The following is a 16,218-nucleotide window of genomic DNA, read 5'->3' on the forward strand; positions in this document are numbered from 1 at the left end:
CATGTAAACTGAGGCCTGTAGAGTCTGAGGTTTAGTTCTTTGGATGTCTGATCCTGGGGTGAATTTGCTGGGACGTCCATTAATGGGAAGATTTGTATCTGTTTTAAACGTCTTCCACTTGTGAATAATCTTCCTCACTGTAGAATGATGATGGACTTCAAATTGTTTGGAAATTACCTTGTAACCCTTCTCAGATTGATGGCAGCAACATTGCTTATCTAAGATCAGATGTCTTTCCTCCTTGGCATTGTGTTAACACGCATCTGAAGGCTCCAGACGCTCAAACTGCAGAACTTCAGCTTTTATAGAGGTGATCACACTTGCTGGTGATCAGTTAATCAAAGACATTTGATTAGCAGTGCCTGAATATTTTAATCTCTTTAATTCTTATGTTAACAGTAAGGGTGTTACCCAAGGCTTTTCCAGTTTGGCTTTATTTTTGCTAAATAAATAATGACAAAGTGTGATATGTTAATCTGAGGTTTTATTTTCCAAATTTTAAGGACCAGATGATTTTAAGGACCTGCCAAGGACCAGATGATTTTTTTTTATTATGCCCTGATACAGAAAACCATGGAATTCAATAGGGTGTCCTAACTTTTTCACATAACTATATGTATAGCCACATACTTTGAATAAAATAAGAGTTATGTTGACTCTAAAGGTGTGTGCTAACCTAATGCTAACATTATGTTTGTAATGGCATCAAATCATTGATATTGTGTGTGCTGTTCATATGCATTGCCAATGCCACTGGGGTCCAGTCTCTGGTAGCCTTCGGCCAGTGAGCTGAACCCAGTCAGGCCTCCCATAGCCGCATAAGGAACAGCTCTGCCCACTGGATGACCCCGTGTCATGCGCTCTTCCCTGGTTTCAACCACCGTCACATGGGCATATCCAGGCTGACCACAACCGCAAGTGAATGGACTTCGATAACCAGTACACTGAGTGCCTGCATGTGTAAACAGATAACTTTAAGACAAATGGAGACTCATGTTTTATTAAATGCTTATTTGTAACATGATGTATTATGTTAGCTTTCATTTAATAATATGGGATGGAATAGTGCAAAACTCACATTTCTTGCACAGGTGCCCTGTAACTTCAGTGTGTTCACTGGTTGTGTGTTTGCATTGGCAGCGCACTGGTTTAGAGCCGTTGATATGAACGTATTCATAGGACACACAGTGACAACCGTTGACCCTACAGGGCAGGAGTATAGGCCTTTCCTTTGGCAACTCCTCAAAGTCTGAGCAGTGTTGTTTATACCTGAGAATGAAATAAAAACATACATAGAATAATGTTTCTGCATGTGTGTGTACATCAAGTATGTATATGACTGGTGAGCCATACCTGTGTGTACAGAAGCAAGGTGTCTCTGGTCCAACGAGTATGCAGTCTATCTGTCCCGGGATGCCAAAACTGACATAAAGGCGGTTCCGTATTCTTCTTGGCACCACTGTCTCTTTGTATTTCTTGTACTCATCCTCTGAAAACATCCTCCCTCTATCATCTTCCCCAACAATCCTTTGCAAAATATGACATCCAATGATAGAGAATTACAAGATCACCTTTTCAAACTGAGAAGCTTATTACGTGAAATACAAAGAGATCACCAGAACACCAAACAAACAGAAAATGAAAATCAAAATAAAGTACATTTTTTAACAGAGTTTAGTTATTAGCTCACAGATTTCCTCAAACAAACACACCTTCTGTATTCTAAGTAGGCCTCCACTGCATTGGTTGCATGTTTGTCGATATGCATCTTTTCCATTTCACGGTGATTATGAGTCTATTTTGTTGTTTTGTCTGTTGATATAAACTACAGTCTCGCGCTGCAACACTGACAACTGACAGCTTGTTTGGAAGACTTTTCTTGGCGTCTGTGTTTCTAGGCAACGACGAAACAACAGTGACCAGTTTTCCTTACGTAGTTTAAACCAGGTTAAAAAAAGAGTAAACAATATGCAAATGTAAAAATGTAATCAGTAATAATTTAATCAGCCTACACTCTTAACCATTTTATTGTCTCGAATATATTAGTACGAATGGACTACATTTCCCATGCTCCTATGACATTTTACGCGAGTGCGTGATGAGATATACGAGATCGGTTCCTTCAAAAAGTTCTTTTCAAGAAAACGATTCAGTGATTCTTTTACGTTATGATGTAGTTGAGTTATCGCTTCGCATGGTCCTGGTGTGGCATATTTTATATAACCTATTATAAATCATACCAATAAAGCATATACAACTGTCTACACTGCCTTTTTCGGTTTATTAATAAAGGTGTTATTGTAATGTCATGTTCATAAAACATGAAGTAATTTACCACCTAAATATGATTTTAATAACATGCATATCATGTTATACGATCAAGTCGTACAAACTCTTTTATTCTAACGTTTTATGTCTGCTCTAACTTTTATGTCCATCAGTCACACACGCACATTAAATGACTCGAGAACCGAATGATTTGTTCATTTCGTGTACGAATCGTTCGGTCCAATGTGAAAGAATCGTTCAGACGATATTGTGAACCGATTCATTGGAAGGATTCGATTCATAAGAACAATTCATTCACAAACCGGACATCGCTGGTGCGTAAAGTGACGTCGTACGCAATAGGTTGTGTTGTCACCGCAGGGAAATACAGAACATTTTTCTATGTTTGTTCCTAGTTTCGCCACATCATGCGGCTCCGAATGATGAGCTGACATTTATTTTAAGGTGGTTTAGCAATAAAATAGTTCGCTTCTTACTTTATACAGAGACGCCTGCTTTGAAGTTCTGCTGCAGTTTGAATTATGTTTTAATATTACAGATTTTTTAAGACTGCCATGCAAACGTGCTAGGAAGATGTCAACAATTTGGAGTCAACGAATCTGTCACCTTGACTGAAGTATTGCTAAGGTAATTTCTACATGAGCTATGTTACTGTAGTGGTTTCATCAGGCTGTTCCAGATGTTTAATGTCTTTCACACCCGGCCTTGTATTAAAGCGAGTGTGTGTGTGTGTGTGTGTGTGTGTGTGTGTGTGTGTGTGTGTGTGTGTGTGTGTGTGTGTGTGTGTGTGATACTAATACAGTCTATTGCTTATCAGTCTGCAGACCGTGAAAGCCGAGTGAAAATGATAAAGAGCACGTGTCGATGTTTGATAGTCCAGCCAGAATGCTAAACGGTATTTGATTTGCCTATGCTTCTTGCCCAATGTCAATAGTCCCATTTTTCTGTTAATGCTAACATTTTCTCAAAGACAGTATCATTCTAGCTTTATGATAACATCAACAGCTAAACTAGGTTAATAAATAACTTTCTGACATTGCTTAACCTATAATCATCATCTTTTCAGCAAGGCATACAATGTCTGACCTCAGAGCTTTAACCCAGTTTTATGCTGTAATTCCTATCTTAAATATCATGTGACTATGCTTTGACAGCTCTGCAAACAAACAATAGCTTGACAGGGTGGAGCACACAGTGTAAATGCCATTTACTTTGATACATTCTTTGTTTATGAAAGTCACAAGCTTGAACATTTCATCTTGACTAATATAATCAATGTGCAAAACACTACATTTATATTTTGCCAATATTGTGCTGCTGTTTTTGTGGTGTAGAGAATTAAAAGTGGTCATATTTCCCCCTCCAGCATTATTAATTCATTCAAAGCATAGTCTGAGTGATTTGTGACTGGATGGAGAATAGTACTGTGACCGTAATGAAAGAGAGTGATGACAAGGTTCCTATTCACTTTGGATGGAAATGTAATTTATTCATGCAAACTGAAATCTGAGGCTTTGCAAAATAAGTGCACATTCATAAAATCTGATATTATTATTATTATTATTATATATTTAAGGACAAGTAGCATTTAATATGATTAATCCACATATTTTTGTTATATTTTTTGTGTGTGGTATTTTACAGATATTCCCGGCACCTGAACCCCATTGATAAATATAAACCAATCCACCTGCTGCCCACACACACACACACACACACACACACACACACACAATCCATCCATCTTCCACCCTGTTAATTTCCTAGGCAGAAAAAATGACCAAACAATTGCATGAGATCAGTGACCTTATTACCCAGTCTTCTCCCCATTCCTAACTTTTACCTCCACTTCACTTTTTCACGACTGAATTATTCCCAGCCCTGAACTTGACAGCCTCTTTTAAACCTGTCCCCACCCCATCCCCATAACCCAGGTCACATCAGACCTGCAGCATTGCCATGCTGGGCTGTGTTCTGCGTAGGAGCATGTCTCACAAACTGAGTGTGTTTCTGGTGCTCTTCGGCCTGGCCTGGTGTCTGCTGCTGCTTCACTACACTGTCACACAACCACGCCGGGAGAGCAGCGCAGAGCTGCGTCAACAGATCCTTGAGCTCAGCCATCGCTATGTCAAAGTCCTTAGCGAGGAGAACCAGAACCCTTCAAGGCCCCATGGCACTTCCATGGCTGGATATGGTAAGTACATAGTGTATAGTGTTAAAAAGCATTGTAAATGTATCATAAAAACAGTCAATACAACTTTCCCACTATAGTCTAAATCATTTTTTTTGAAGTCATACAATAATTTTGTGATAAACAGACCGAAATTGATGTTTGTGGCAAATGTTATTGGTTCCCGTGTGTCTTGTAACCAAAGTTTGAAGTTTTGCAGTTTTAACTTGTTACTTGAGTTACTCATTTAACTCGTTACTTGAGTAACTCGTTTAACTTGTTACTTGAGTGACAATTACATTACAGTAAGGTTTAATTAATGTACATTTGTTAATTCGTTTAACTCGTTACTTGAGTGACAATTACGTTACAGTAAGGTTTAATTAATGTGCATTTGTTAATAAAATAGCTATCATGAACTAAAATGGAAAAAAAAAAAACTTTTATTATAGCATTTATTAATATATGTTAATGTTAATATATTTTTTTCATGTTAATATATACAGCTTAAAAATGTTAAATTCATATATTTTTAAAAATTATCTTATTAAGAGCTGTAAAAACAATGCTTGTTCATTGTTAGTTCATGATATCTACACTGTGTTCCAAATTGTTATACAAGTGACGTATCAGTGGGATTTCAGTACAATAAACATTCAGATTTTAGTTTTTCTAAGAAAGTGTTTGTTTGTTTATTTATCCATATCTTTTTAGATAACTGGTATCAATCTCAGACAGGTTTGTTGAGTACTTTGCCAGGCCTACTTAGGTAAATAGAAACCCTACTTAAAGAGGTTGTTCCACATTATTAAGCAAGTCACAGTTATGCAATATGCAATTATGCAATATGGAGAGGAAGAAAGATCTTTCTGAAGATGAAAAGCATGAAATGGTGCAATGTTGTGCAAACGGCATGAAAACAACTAATGTTGTGTGAAAAGTGAATAGAGATTATGGAACTATCATAATATTTGTGAGTGATTTATAGCACAGCAGAACTCGGTCAGATAAAGGCTTATTAAGGAAAGTTTCTGTCAAACAACTTAATTGTATTAAAAGGACAGCTGTAAAAAAAAATAAATAAATAAAAAAAAAAAAAGCCAGTGTTGAGCAGCAGGTATTTGAAGCTGCTGGTGTCTCTGGATTCTCAAGAAGCTCTCCATGCAGGCTGGCAGTTATGTGTAAAGTTGCATTTCAAGCCACCCCTAACCAAACCTCACAAAGAGAAACATTTACAGTGGGTGTAGAAATACATTTTCAAACAGATTTATTGCTGTGGTGTTTTTTGCAGCATGGGATAGTGCATAGTGCATTGTGCATCCTTCTTTTTATACCAAAGCTGAAAATGGCCAGTTATAAACTCCACATATCTTGCAGAAGTCATTTCGACCTTCCAGGGACCTTCCAAGGGACCTTCCATCTCACTTCCCAATATTCCAGCCCAAATCATCACCTGTCAGCTCCCTGCTGACATCACAGTCTTGTTGGAACGTGGTGGCCATTCACCAACCATCCAGAAATCCATCCATCTTGACCATCCATTATAGTACGGCATTCCTCATTGAATAAAACTATTTAAAAATTTCTACACCCACTGTAAATGTTTCTCTTTGTGAGGTTTGTGTAGAGGTGGTTGAAATGCAACTTTACGCAAAACTGCCAGCCTGCATGGAGAGGTTCTTGAGACTCCAGAGACACCAGGAGCTTCAAATACCTGTTCGCTGCTCAACTCTGGCTTTTTTTTTTTTTTTTTTTATAGCTGTCCTTTTAATACAAGTCATTTTTTTTCACAGAAACTTTCCTTAAAAGTTCTGCTATGCTCTAAGTCACTCACAAATCTTAAGATAGTTTGATCATTTACATGAACTTTTCACACAACGTTAGTTGTTTTCATGCCTTTTACGTAACATTGCACTATTTCATGCTTTTAATCTTCAGAAAGATCTTTCTTCCTCCCCATATTGCATAGGAACTGTGACTTGCTTAATGATGTGGAACAACCACTTTAAGTAGGGTTTCCATTTACCTAAGTAGACCTGGCAAACTGTTTTGTCTGAGATTGATAACAGCTATCTAAAAAGATATGGAGAAATAAAACAAACAATCACTTTCTTTGAAAAACTAAAATCTAAATGTTTATTATAGTGAAATTCTCCTGATATGTCACTTGCATAATAATTTGGAACACAGTGTAATGCATTAACTAATATTATGAAGTTAACCTTATTGTAAAGTGTTTTCTTTTATGGTTTACATTCTAGTAACACTTTACAATAAGGTCTCATTTCATTTGTTAACATTAGTTAATGTGTTAACTAATGTGTCGTAAACTAACGATAAGCAATATATATTTTTTAACAACATTTATTAATTTTTGATAATGTTAGTTAATATAAAAACAATTAGGTCACCATGCATTAATGTTATCAAATACAGCTTTTTATTTAAAAAATTCTGTAGAAAAATTGTGTTAGTTCAAGTTAACTAATGTAGTTTTAACCTAATATTTTTAACCTTATTGAATCCTTATTGAAAAGTGTTAATATGTAATTCTGTAATTAATTTACATTATCTTTTATAAAATATGGACATTATTCAAATTCTTTTATTTATTAATTATTTATTTTTGCTTGTGAGGCTTATGTGAAAGAACAGCCTACTTAGCATTCTGGATGGGTGTGTCAGAAAGAGGTTTAGAAATAGCATAATACTAATCCTTCCATTATCTCCTTTTGAAGCTGACTTGAAGAGGACAATTGCTGTGCTGTTAGATGATATTCTCAACCGTTTGGTGAAGCTGGAGGGGAAAGTGGAGGCTGCTGTGAACGCTTCCGTGCACAACATCTCCCATCCTGCTGGTGGTGCCGGCACTCTCCTTGCTGCCAAAGTTACTGTTTCCAGGCCCACCAAACAAAATATGCCTGGCCACCGGCCAGACAGGCGTAGTAACCCTCTGCACTTCCTGCCACAGTCACCTGACAGGCCACATAAGCCAAAATCTTTAAAATAACAAACTGTGGCCATGGACATCTGTGTCACTACAGAAAAGACTGTTCAGAGATTTTATATATATATATATAATATATATATATATATTAGACTAAAGCAGCTTTTAGACATTTTTTTTTAGTTGTGCAAATGAGCTTCAGCTTGATTGTTTTGTCTTTTATTCATGGTTCAGAAATATATTTTATAACTTATGTGCAATATAGAATATAAGAACTGATTGAATGATAGGATGAAGTTTTTAACAGAAGACTGATTTTTGATATATGAGTGTTTCATAATGTATTTGCAAAAGACTCCATGTACAGCATCATCTCCACAGCTAGCTACTGGTGTGTAGTGCACTTAAATGGATACCTGAGCAAAGGCGCCTTTTAATTGTTAGGATTACATGCGTTTCTACGCATTAATTATTAACTGTGGAGAAAATGAGCTGATCCAAAGAATATTCTCTGTGAATAGTTGATTGATGTTCTATTGCAGGCTGATTCGGTTGGGATTTACCTCAGTTGATGCAGCATTCAGCTTTCAGAATGAACTGTATCCCAGATACCACAACTCAATCCATGCAATAAAAGATGTACCAGACTTCATTTGTGTCAGTCTATGCAAGAGTTAAAAACAGATTTGTGCCATTAACGTGATCAAATGAAATTGGAAATTTCTACAAAGTCCTTTAAAGGATTAGTTCACTTTCAAATTAAAATTTCCTGATAATTTACTCACCCCCATGTCATCCAAGATGTTCATGTCTTTCTTTCTTCAGTCGAAAAGAAGGTTTTTGATGAAAACATTCCAGGATTTTTCTCCATATAGTGGACTTCAATGGAGCCCAAACGGTTGAAGGTCAAAATTACAGTTTACAGCGATCCCAGATGAGAAATAAGGGTCTTATCTAAAGAAACCATCGCTCATTTTCTAAAAATTTTTTTTTTTTTTTAAATTTTATATGTTTTAACCATAAATGCTCATCTTGAACTAGCTCTCTTCTTCTTCTCTATTTGAATTCCAGCACTGCTAAGTTTATTACTGCCCTCCATAGGTCAAAGTCTGAAATAAATTGTAATTTACAATATGCTAGTGCAAGTATATAACAATTAGTTCAAACTTTGACCTGAGGAGGGCAGTAATACACTTAGCAGTGTCTACACTGTCGGAATTCTAATAGAGAAGAAAAAGAGAGCTAGTTCTAGATGAGCGTTTATTGTTAAAACTTATATAATTTTTGTTTTTTAGAAAATGAGCGATGGTTTCTCTAGATAAGACCCTTATTCCTCATCTAGGATTGTGTAGAACATTTTGAAGCTTCAATGAAACTGTAATTTTGACCTTCAACCGTTTGGGCTATATTGAAGTCCACTATATGGAGAAAAATCCTGGAATGTTTTCATCAAAAACCTTAATTTCTTTTCGACTGAAGAAAGAAAGACATGAACATCATGGATGAATCATGGTGAGTAAATTATAAGGAAATTTTAATTTGAAAGTGAACTAATCCTTTAAATAATACAATGGTTTATGTACTATGTCATTACAATATTATTTATTTTGGATATGTCGATTTATAATCGTCCATCCATCTGTCTTGTCTGTCCATCCGTTTCCAAACGTTGAGGAGGATGTGACGTATAAGTTGAGTCGCCTCCCATGGTTCCCCTCGCGCTTCGGCTGGTCAGCCATTTTCTGCAGTTAGTTACATTGAGAGCGGAAGTCTTCGAGGAAGAATATCTTCATTTTCATTCTGCTTTTGTAAATCATTAATATTTTTAAAATGAGTGATGTCGAGGAGCCTCAATTCGAGGGGAGGGTAAGCATTATTGTTGTGTAAACCGTTCTGCAGTTTACTTTCAAATATTCTTTCTTTCTTTTTGCAGTAATGCTCGATTAGTGAACAGCTAGCAGCCCCTTTTGTTTATTTACAACTTAACTGAGCAGATATATCAGCTGATACATACTTATCGGTTAATAATTCGCAAAACATTTATTAGTTAGTCACTTTAGAGTTTATAAGTCCATTACAATGTTGAATATCAAATAAATGTAATTACGCTGTTTGGTTGAATAAGACAAGGATTTTACCTGCATATATTTATAACCATGACCTTTTGGTCGTGTTTTAACTGCTGGTCCTACAATAGTACAGTTATTGAAGTAGATATTGATTAGAAAATTACTTTACAAGTGTTTTAATATGTTACTACATGAAATTCAAGTAATACCACATTGACACAATAGCAGCCTGTATACTTTTGGTTTCTCTTTCCAACGTTTCTGATCTTTCCTTATCTTCTGTCTCTTACATCATATGATTATATAACCAAACCAGCATCTGTATTTCAAAAGGAGTGGTGAATAGTTCAATTAATTTTCCCTAAATTTCCCATGATCTTAATTGCTCTGAATGTTCTTTTTTCATTAAGGTTATTGGTCGTGAAGGATTTGAAGAGTTAAGGCCAAGAATGTGGAAGAATATTCAAGATAAAAGAAGGCTTTTACAGAGAAAATGTTTACAGAGCAGACGGTTAAGTGGGAAGGGGAAAAAAGAACGGAAGATCGGTCAGATAGAAGCACGGTCGCGTTATGTGTCTAAAGCAGAAAAAAGAAAAGAGGTTTCAGATTGGGGTGAAGAAATGAAAAGGAGAGGAAAAATGAAAACTGAACAAATGAAGACCGAAGAATAAAATGCCTGAGAGAAAGGAATAGCCTATACTGAAAACAGAAGAATGAATGAGTCCGTAGGTTAAGTAAATGCAAAATTTGTGTTCCAAGTGTCTTTCTAATCTCTCTTTAATGATCATTTGCATGTTTGTAGCTTTACTATGGTGATTCGGCTAAAGAAAAAGCATCACAAGGACCTGTGATGACTTTGTAGCCTTTGTAAATGTAGCAATAATGTTATTAGCATTTTTTTATTCCATGATATAATTTAAGTAATTCTAACACTTTCCTCCACAGCTGTAATAAAGTGTATGTTTGGATTTCTGCAATTATGAATGTGGTGTGAGTGTGTAAGTTAGCTTGCTTTGTGAATTTTTGTCTTGTAAATGTTGTAACATATTGCTGTGACATTAGGAATCCCGCTCGCCATCCAAATCGGAGCGGGGCAGTCCTGCCCAACCCAAGACGGAGAGCAGGTCTGGCACTCCTAGCCCTTCCCGAGCATCCAAACGCTCTGATTCAAGATCCCGATCCCGCTCCAAGTCCAGGTTAGTCCATGCATTAGCTGAATGCCACGAAGCCATGGCTTCATGTCTGTTTGTGGTGCTATCGCTCACTCTCTGTTTTTGGCCCTTTCCAGGTCCCGCTCTCGTCGGCATTCAAATCGCCGATACAGCCGTTCTCGCTCTCACTCCCACCGGAAAAAGTCTCGCTCTCGCTCCTACAGCCCTGACTACCGACGTAGACGGAGCCAGAGCACATCGCCCATGTCTAACCGCCGCAGACACACTGGCAGCCGGGTGAGTATCATGGTTTGGGGTCAAAGTTCAATGGGGCCACAACTACATCTATTGCAGTTACTGTTAAAAATATAGTTCACTAAAAAATGAAATTGTCATTATTGATTCACCGTCATATTATTGCAAACCCATGTGCAGTTGTTTATTTATTTTATTTTTTTCTTAAGGACATTTAATCCCAAGTCATTAAATAAATAACAGCATACAGTAGTGGTTCTCAACTAAGGAGCCGGGGGCCTCAGCAAACTTCTAGGGTGGCCGCAGAATGACAATAAAAGTATTTAAATTAATAAATTATTAATATATTCAAATAAAACTCTAATATAAATTCAAATGCTGAAAAAACTCAAAATCAGGAAGTAAACTGCAATCATATTCTATGGGTAATTAATTGAATGCATCAACATACTCCCAGTTACTGATAAAAAAGAAGGAAAAAAAGCAGCTGTGATAATTGCAGCTTAAAAATACTGTAAATATTTTAGCCTATAAGTAGAGTTGTCAAAATTACTGACTTCGGTACCACGTCGGTACTGAAATTTCAAAAATGTGACGCTTTGAGCACTGTTGAGTGGATTCGTAAACACCTCTGATTGGCCATTGTTGTATATGTTTGTGATTGACTTCAATGATCAACACTTAAAAAACATTGTAAATAGTCATCAATGACACTCTTTACCGAGCGCTTACACCGTCCGCTGATAGACCCCTGCTTTCAAACGCTCTCGCTTTCAAATTCAAACACTTCCATGTGCATTCAAATGCTCCTGTGCGTTGATCATTGTAGCCAATCATAGATATGTCCAATGAGCGCGTCAACAATGGCCAATTGGAAGTGTTTACGAATCCGCTCAAAGCATCACATTTTTAAAATTTCAGCACCGATTGGTACTGAAGTATGTACTTTTGAAAACTCTACCTAATAAGGGCCATATTGGTTTGGAAATTCTGGGAATTTCGAGTCAAAAAGTTTGAGAACCACTGGCTTATGGGTTTGTAACAACATGAAGATGAGTGAATAAGGACAGAATGTTCATATTTGGGTCAACTATGCCTTGAAATCAGTTCAGCTCAGAGTTACGTGGTCCCGTTTTTGATAATTAAAAGATTTGACAACATTTTTTAAAACTTCTCTTAAAATGCTACGCAATTTGATTTAGCTCAAGACCATGTTATGTATTTTTAAAAAGTGATGTGTTTTGAATGCTAGTCTTAAATGTGTGTGTTTCTGTTTTGTACAAATTGCATGCATACCCCCATCACAGCCTCACGGGGACGAGCATGACTGTCTTTAATAACCCCTTTCATTCCTTCTTATTACATCAACAGAGCTCACACAGCCATGACTCCAAAAAAGACTCGCACAGTCATGGTGACGCCAGGGTATGTGGACCTTTCTTAACCTTTTAACAATGACCACTAGACCAAACAGGTCTCCATGTTGCCTTTTAAAGGGGTTAAGAGGTCCATGTGGTGACTTTTGCTTTTTAAGAATCGCGTTGTCCTCCTGCAGTGACTGTGAAGGCCCTTCAGACGGCTCATGCAATGACCATGTTCATACTGTAATGCCTTAAGAACTGTTTTGTTGGACGGAAAGCTGTAATGTTTGTTCTTGCATCAAAAATCTCTGTAACAGGGGTTATTAAATACTGTCACACAGTTACCTGGAGAAATTTCAGGAAATTAAGCAGTCATGTTGATTTGCTGTCCCACCAGAGAAAGCAATGAAGTATTTCCTGAAAAAGAGTACATCCATCCCTGTTGGAGGGGTGTAAAAATTAAAGTAACCTAGACTGGTTATTGCATACAAAAAGAATGTTGAGCTGCTTTCCATCATGTCCAGTAATTATTATTTAATGTCATTGCATGTGAATATTTTCTGTGGTCTAAAATTTGAAGGTTCACACTAGGACATAGTAATGATTTGCAGCATGTTTTTTTTTTTTTTCTGTTGCTAGTTAATGTCTCATCAAAGATGTGATAATGTAAATTTAATATTTACATATTTACATGAACCTTAATATTTACATGAAAGGTCATAGACACAATGTTGTATCGTTTCCGTGCGGTTCAAGTGTATTACACACAGCATTTTAGTCACAGAATCAGTGTTTTATTTGGTGGTTATTAAATTTTTGGTGTTCTGAATCTGTCTTGTGTTCTAGTGCTCATACCTCTGTCCCTCTTACAGGCCAATCCAGACCCGAACACATGTCTGGGTGTGTTTGGTCTCAGTCTGTACACAACAGAGCGAGACCTGAGAGAGGTCTTCTCACGTTACGGCCCTTTAGCCGGTGTGAACGTTGTGTACGACCAGCGAACAGGACGCTCTCGCGGTTTTGCCTTCGTTTATTTTGAGCGTATCGACGATGCCAAAGAGGTACGTCCCAAACTAGAAACGCATGTTCATGGGCTAAGCGGTTTAGTGATTGACTTAATGGAAGCTTAAGGACAACTTTGGATTACCTGTTGTAACCTAGTGAAAACATTGACTTGTAAAGAGATTCCTGTACAAAATTTGGAAATATCAGGACTGTAATAGTCATGATAATTTCAGCATTGCAATCAGGCTTGTTTCAAAATATTCGGCGACATATTGCTTGTCAAGTAAAATTTGCTTGAATGCAATAGTAAGGTGAGTGAATGATTCTTTTGAATGTATTTTTATTTTTTCAATAAATTAGTTTAAATGGTTAACAGATCAGTCTGCAGTCTGACTGATTAATTAGTGAATCGGTCTGCAAAACTGCCATAAGTTTTAATTTAAAAAAAATCATGGAATTATCAAATAAATGACTGGGAAGCAGGGATGAACTATATATTTATGCTATATCCTTTTATTTATCAATATAATGATATAATTGTATATTGGGTGATATATTGCATATTGTATACTTAATTGTGTATGCTAATTTCCCCTATTTTTAAATTTTAGATTGCCTTTGCCATCATCTAATGCTCATTTTAAGTTAAAGGCATAGTTATTTTTCTTCTGCAAAATAAAGATAAAAATATCAAAATAAGATATTTTAAAGAATATTGGTAACGAAACAGTTTTGATGCCGATTGACAAAAAAAGACACTTCTCAAAATATCTTAAGTTCCACAAAACGTAAATGATGTTATAATTTCCATTTAAACCATCTCTGAACCTTTAATCTTTCAAAACAAGACATTTTCATTGATATAGTTTTCAGTGCTGTGGGAGTGTATATCTTGTCTAAAAAGACCATTCGTCCCTCACTATAGGCAATGGAGCGGGCTAATGGTATGGAGCTGGACGGAAGACGCATTAGGGTGGATTATTCCATCACTAAACGTCCACACACACCCACACCAGGCATCTACATGGGTCGGCCCACACAGTGAGTATTTTGCAGGAGGAGGAAAAAACAAGAGGCAAGTGGGCTAGTATGGATGGTTTTTAACACTTCTAATATGACTCTTTTAGTAATGGAGGTGGGAGCAGCAGCGGTGGCCGGAGACGAGACTCTTATTATGATCGTGGCTATGACAGATATGACCGTGGCTATGAGGAGTATGACTACAGATACAGGTAACATGAATATACATAGAGTAGAAGCCAAAAGTGATGTCCGGAGGGAATATTTGTTAATATTTGTACTACGAGTTCAATTAAACCACCAAAATGAAAAGGAAAATATTTTTTAATAGTTTAAATATGAGAAAATTAAAAAACAATAAAATTGGTTATTTGTCTGACAAAATTATTTGGCAAAAAAATGCATAGAAAAACAAAGCTCACAGGAAAAAGCATATATTAACTACAATATAATCAGTTATTAGTAATTTGTTGGTTCACTCTTTTTGCATGTTCATAATTTCCTTGTATGACAGCCGTGCCAAAAATAATGTGCGCACAATTTGCGTTCTCACAAATAAAACAAATTTTTAATAATATGTGAATAAAGGGTGAAGATGTTAACTTTCTTAGGCTGGACATCACTTGTGGCCACTACTGTGTACTGCAGTGTGTCAACCATTTCCGATCTGTTTCTGATCTGTTTTTCTCTTTTCCAGCAGGAGGCGCTCTCCATCACCTTATTACAGCCGGTACAGGTCTCGCTCAAGATCTCGCTCATACAGCCCACGTGAGTGGATTTAAACGCCTTGAGCAATCTAAATTTTCCACATATGCTCATGTACATGCCTGCTTTATAAGCCACAGCTTCTAGAGTGTATTACTCATGAAATCCCATCATTCACTGGTTAGCTCATAGAATTGTATACCATGTGATGGATATTTTAATTATAGACTCATGCTAATAGAAATTTTATGTTTTGCAGGACGATACTAAGAAGATCCTGATGACTTCTTTCTTCTTGCCTGTTTGCATCAAGCTATACATTTATAAAAACATGAAGTACATTTAAACTCACTGTACTGGAGAGATTTGTTTAATAAATGTCTTAATTTCTAGATTCTCTGGTATGTAAGTTTAAGGTTTGTGGAGAGCATAAATACTGTCATCATAGGTTTTTATGTGCGAGAACTTTTTTTTGTGTAGTGTGCTCGTATGATATGATATGACTTTTCTTATATACTGGGCATCTTTTAGCGGGTATGTATGCTGTATTAAGAGTGAGTGTGTGACTTGCTGTATGTTTGTATGACAAGCATCATGTACTTGAGAAAGCAGGCTGAGTTTACCTGTTTATCTGTGACATAAAAAAACTTTATTTTCAGGATTAATTTGTTGCTTTGTTTCTTTCTCAAGAAATAAAGAGCTCAAAAGAAAATGTGCTTCTTTCTATTTTAACAAGACATGCTTTGATGTGCTACTTAGTCTTGTGAATGTTCTTCAAAGCTGGGAATACAAGCATAGTTTTTTCAGTAATATACTACACAGAACTTAATGTCATCTTGCCTTAATATTTTTGAGTACTCAATTTTAAGAACCATAGACATCAAAAAATGTGTGAAGAAACATCTAAATTATTACTAAAAAATTTGTTTCAATTAAATAATGTGTGGTTAAAAAATGTGGTTACTCATATTGCAAATGTTTTTAAATTATTTGTAACTTAAAACATCCAAATGCTTGAATTTTCATGATATTAATAATAGGTAAAAAGAACATTGATCATGTGCATGATTATCAGATTGTGTTGTCATAATGCAATAAAATGAAAACCAAACTGTTTTAAGTTACTCTTTATTATCACCTGAAAATTTAATACAAATCATACAAAAAAATTTTTTTACAATACAAAGGTGATAGTAACAATTTCATCTTAAAACAATTCAAGTAAATTCTTTTGCATTTTGTGTAA

At 36.1% G+C, this 16,218-nt stretch overlaps 3 protein-coding genes across 10 annotated transcripts; 2 read left to right on the forward strand and 1 right to left on the reverse strand.

Moving 5' to 3' along the window:
- Window positions 1-467: 467 nt before the first annotated feature.
- Window positions 468-2,038, reverse strand: fam221a (family with sequence similarity 221 member A). Its single transcript, XM_048200966.1, has 4 exons — window positions 1,713-2,038; window positions 1,354-1,527; window positions 1,079-1,269; window positions 468-952 (listed from the first exon to the last, which is right to left on the reverse strand). The coding sequence occupies exons 1-4, from the start codon at window positions 1,775-1,777 to the stop codon at window positions 711-713; spliced, it is 672 nt and encodes a 223-aa protein (XP_048056923.1). The 5' UTR covers window positions 1,778-2,038; the 3' UTR covers window positions 468-710.
- Window positions 2,039-2,577: 539 nt separating this feature from the next.
- ccdc126 (coiled-coil domain containing 126) lies at window positions 2,578-8,058 on the forward strand. 6 transcript variants are annotated; one of them, XM_048202305.1, is made up of 5 exons: window positions 2,578-2,733; window positions 2,828-2,916; window positions 3,107-3,184; window positions 3,934-4,483; window positions 7,198-8,058. In XM_048202305.1, exons 4-5 carry the CDS (start codon window positions 4,249-4,251, stop codon window positions 7,467-7,469), a joined length of 507 nt encoding a protein of 168 aa, XP_048058262.1. In that variant the 5' UTR covers window positions 2,578-2,733; window positions 2,828-2,916; window positions 3,107-3,184; window positions 3,934-4,248; the 3' UTR covers window positions 7,470-8,058. The 6 variants fall into 6 exon arrangements, with proteins under 6 accessions (XP_048058262.1, XP_048058264.1, XP_048058266.1 ...); XM_048202307.1 differs by lacking the exon at window positions 3,107-3,184; XM_048202309.1 differs by lacking the exon at window positions 3,107-3,184 and having other exon boundaries at window positions 4,224-4,483.
- A 1,054-nt stretch (window positions 8,059-9,112) lies between these two features.
- On the forward strand, window positions 9,113-15,684 carry tra2a (transformer 2 alpha homolog). 3 transcript variants are annotated; one of them, XM_048202312.1, is made up of 10 exons: window positions 9,119-9,272; window positions 9,886-10,200; window positions 10,538-10,671; window positions 10,764-10,923; window positions 12,253-12,306; window positions 13,115-13,303; window positions 14,173-14,288; window positions 14,375-14,479; window positions 14,965-15,035; window positions 15,232-15,684. In XM_048202312.1, exons 2-10 carry the CDS (start codon window positions 10,189-10,191, stop codon window positions 15,240-15,242), a joined length of 852 nt encoding a protein of 283 aa, XP_048058269.1. In that variant the 5' UTR covers window positions 9,119-9,272; window positions 9,886-10,188; the 3' UTR covers window positions 15,243-15,684. The 3 variants fall into 3 exon arrangements, with proteins under 3 accessions (XP_048058268.1, XP_048058267.1, XP_048058269.1); XM_048202311.1 differs by lacking the exon at window positions 9,886-10,200 and having other exon boundaries at window positions 9,113-9,272; window positions 14,968-15,035; XM_048202310.1 differs by lacking the exon at window positions 9,886-10,200 and having other exon boundaries at window positions 9,115-9,272.
- The last annotated feature ends 534 nt before the right edge of the window (window positions 15,685-16,218 follow it).

Source organism: Megalobrama amblycephala, linkage group LG9, assembly GCF_018812025.1.
Source record: "Megalobrama amblycephala isolate DHTTF-2021 linkage group LG9, ASM1881202v1, whole genome shotgun sequence".
Lineage (NCBI taxonomy): Eukaryota > Metazoa > Chordata > Actinopteri > Cypriniformes > Xenocyprididae > Megalobrama > Megalobrama amblycephala.

Bases quoted from the DNA above. Each gene is read 5' to 3' on its own strand.
- ccdc126 (XM_048202305.1), top strand. From the start codon at position 4,249: ATGCTGGGCTGTGTTCTGCGTAGGAGCATGTCTCACAAACTGAGTGTG. The intron at 4,484-7,197 runs GTAAGTACATAG...CTCCTTTTGAAG, and splicing joins CACTTCCATGGCTGGATATG to CTGACTTGAAGAGGACAATT.
- tra2a (XM_048202310.1), top strand. From the start codon at position 9,237: ATGAGTGATGTCGAGGAGCCTCAATTCGAGGGGAGG. The intron at 13,304-14,172 runs GTACGTCCCAAA...CCCTCACTATAG, and splicing joins GTATCGACGATGCCAAAGAG to GCAATGGAGCGGGCTAATGG. The intron at 14,289-14,374 runs GTGAGTATTTTG...TGACTCTTTTAG, and splicing joins TACATGGGTCGGCCCACACA to TAATGGAGGTGGGAGCAGCA.
- fam221a (XM_048200966.1), bottom strand. From the start codon at position 1,777: ATGGAAAAGATGCATATCGACAAACATGCAACCAATGCAGTGGAGGCC. The intron at 1,528-1,712 runs GTGTGTTTGTTT...TATTTTGCAAAG, and splicing joins GCCTACTTAGAATACAGAAG to GATTGTTGGGGAAGATGATA. The intron at 1,270-1,353 runs GTATGGCTCACC...TTTCATTCTCAG, and splicing joins CCTTGCTTCTGTACACACAG to GTATAAACAACACTGCTCAG.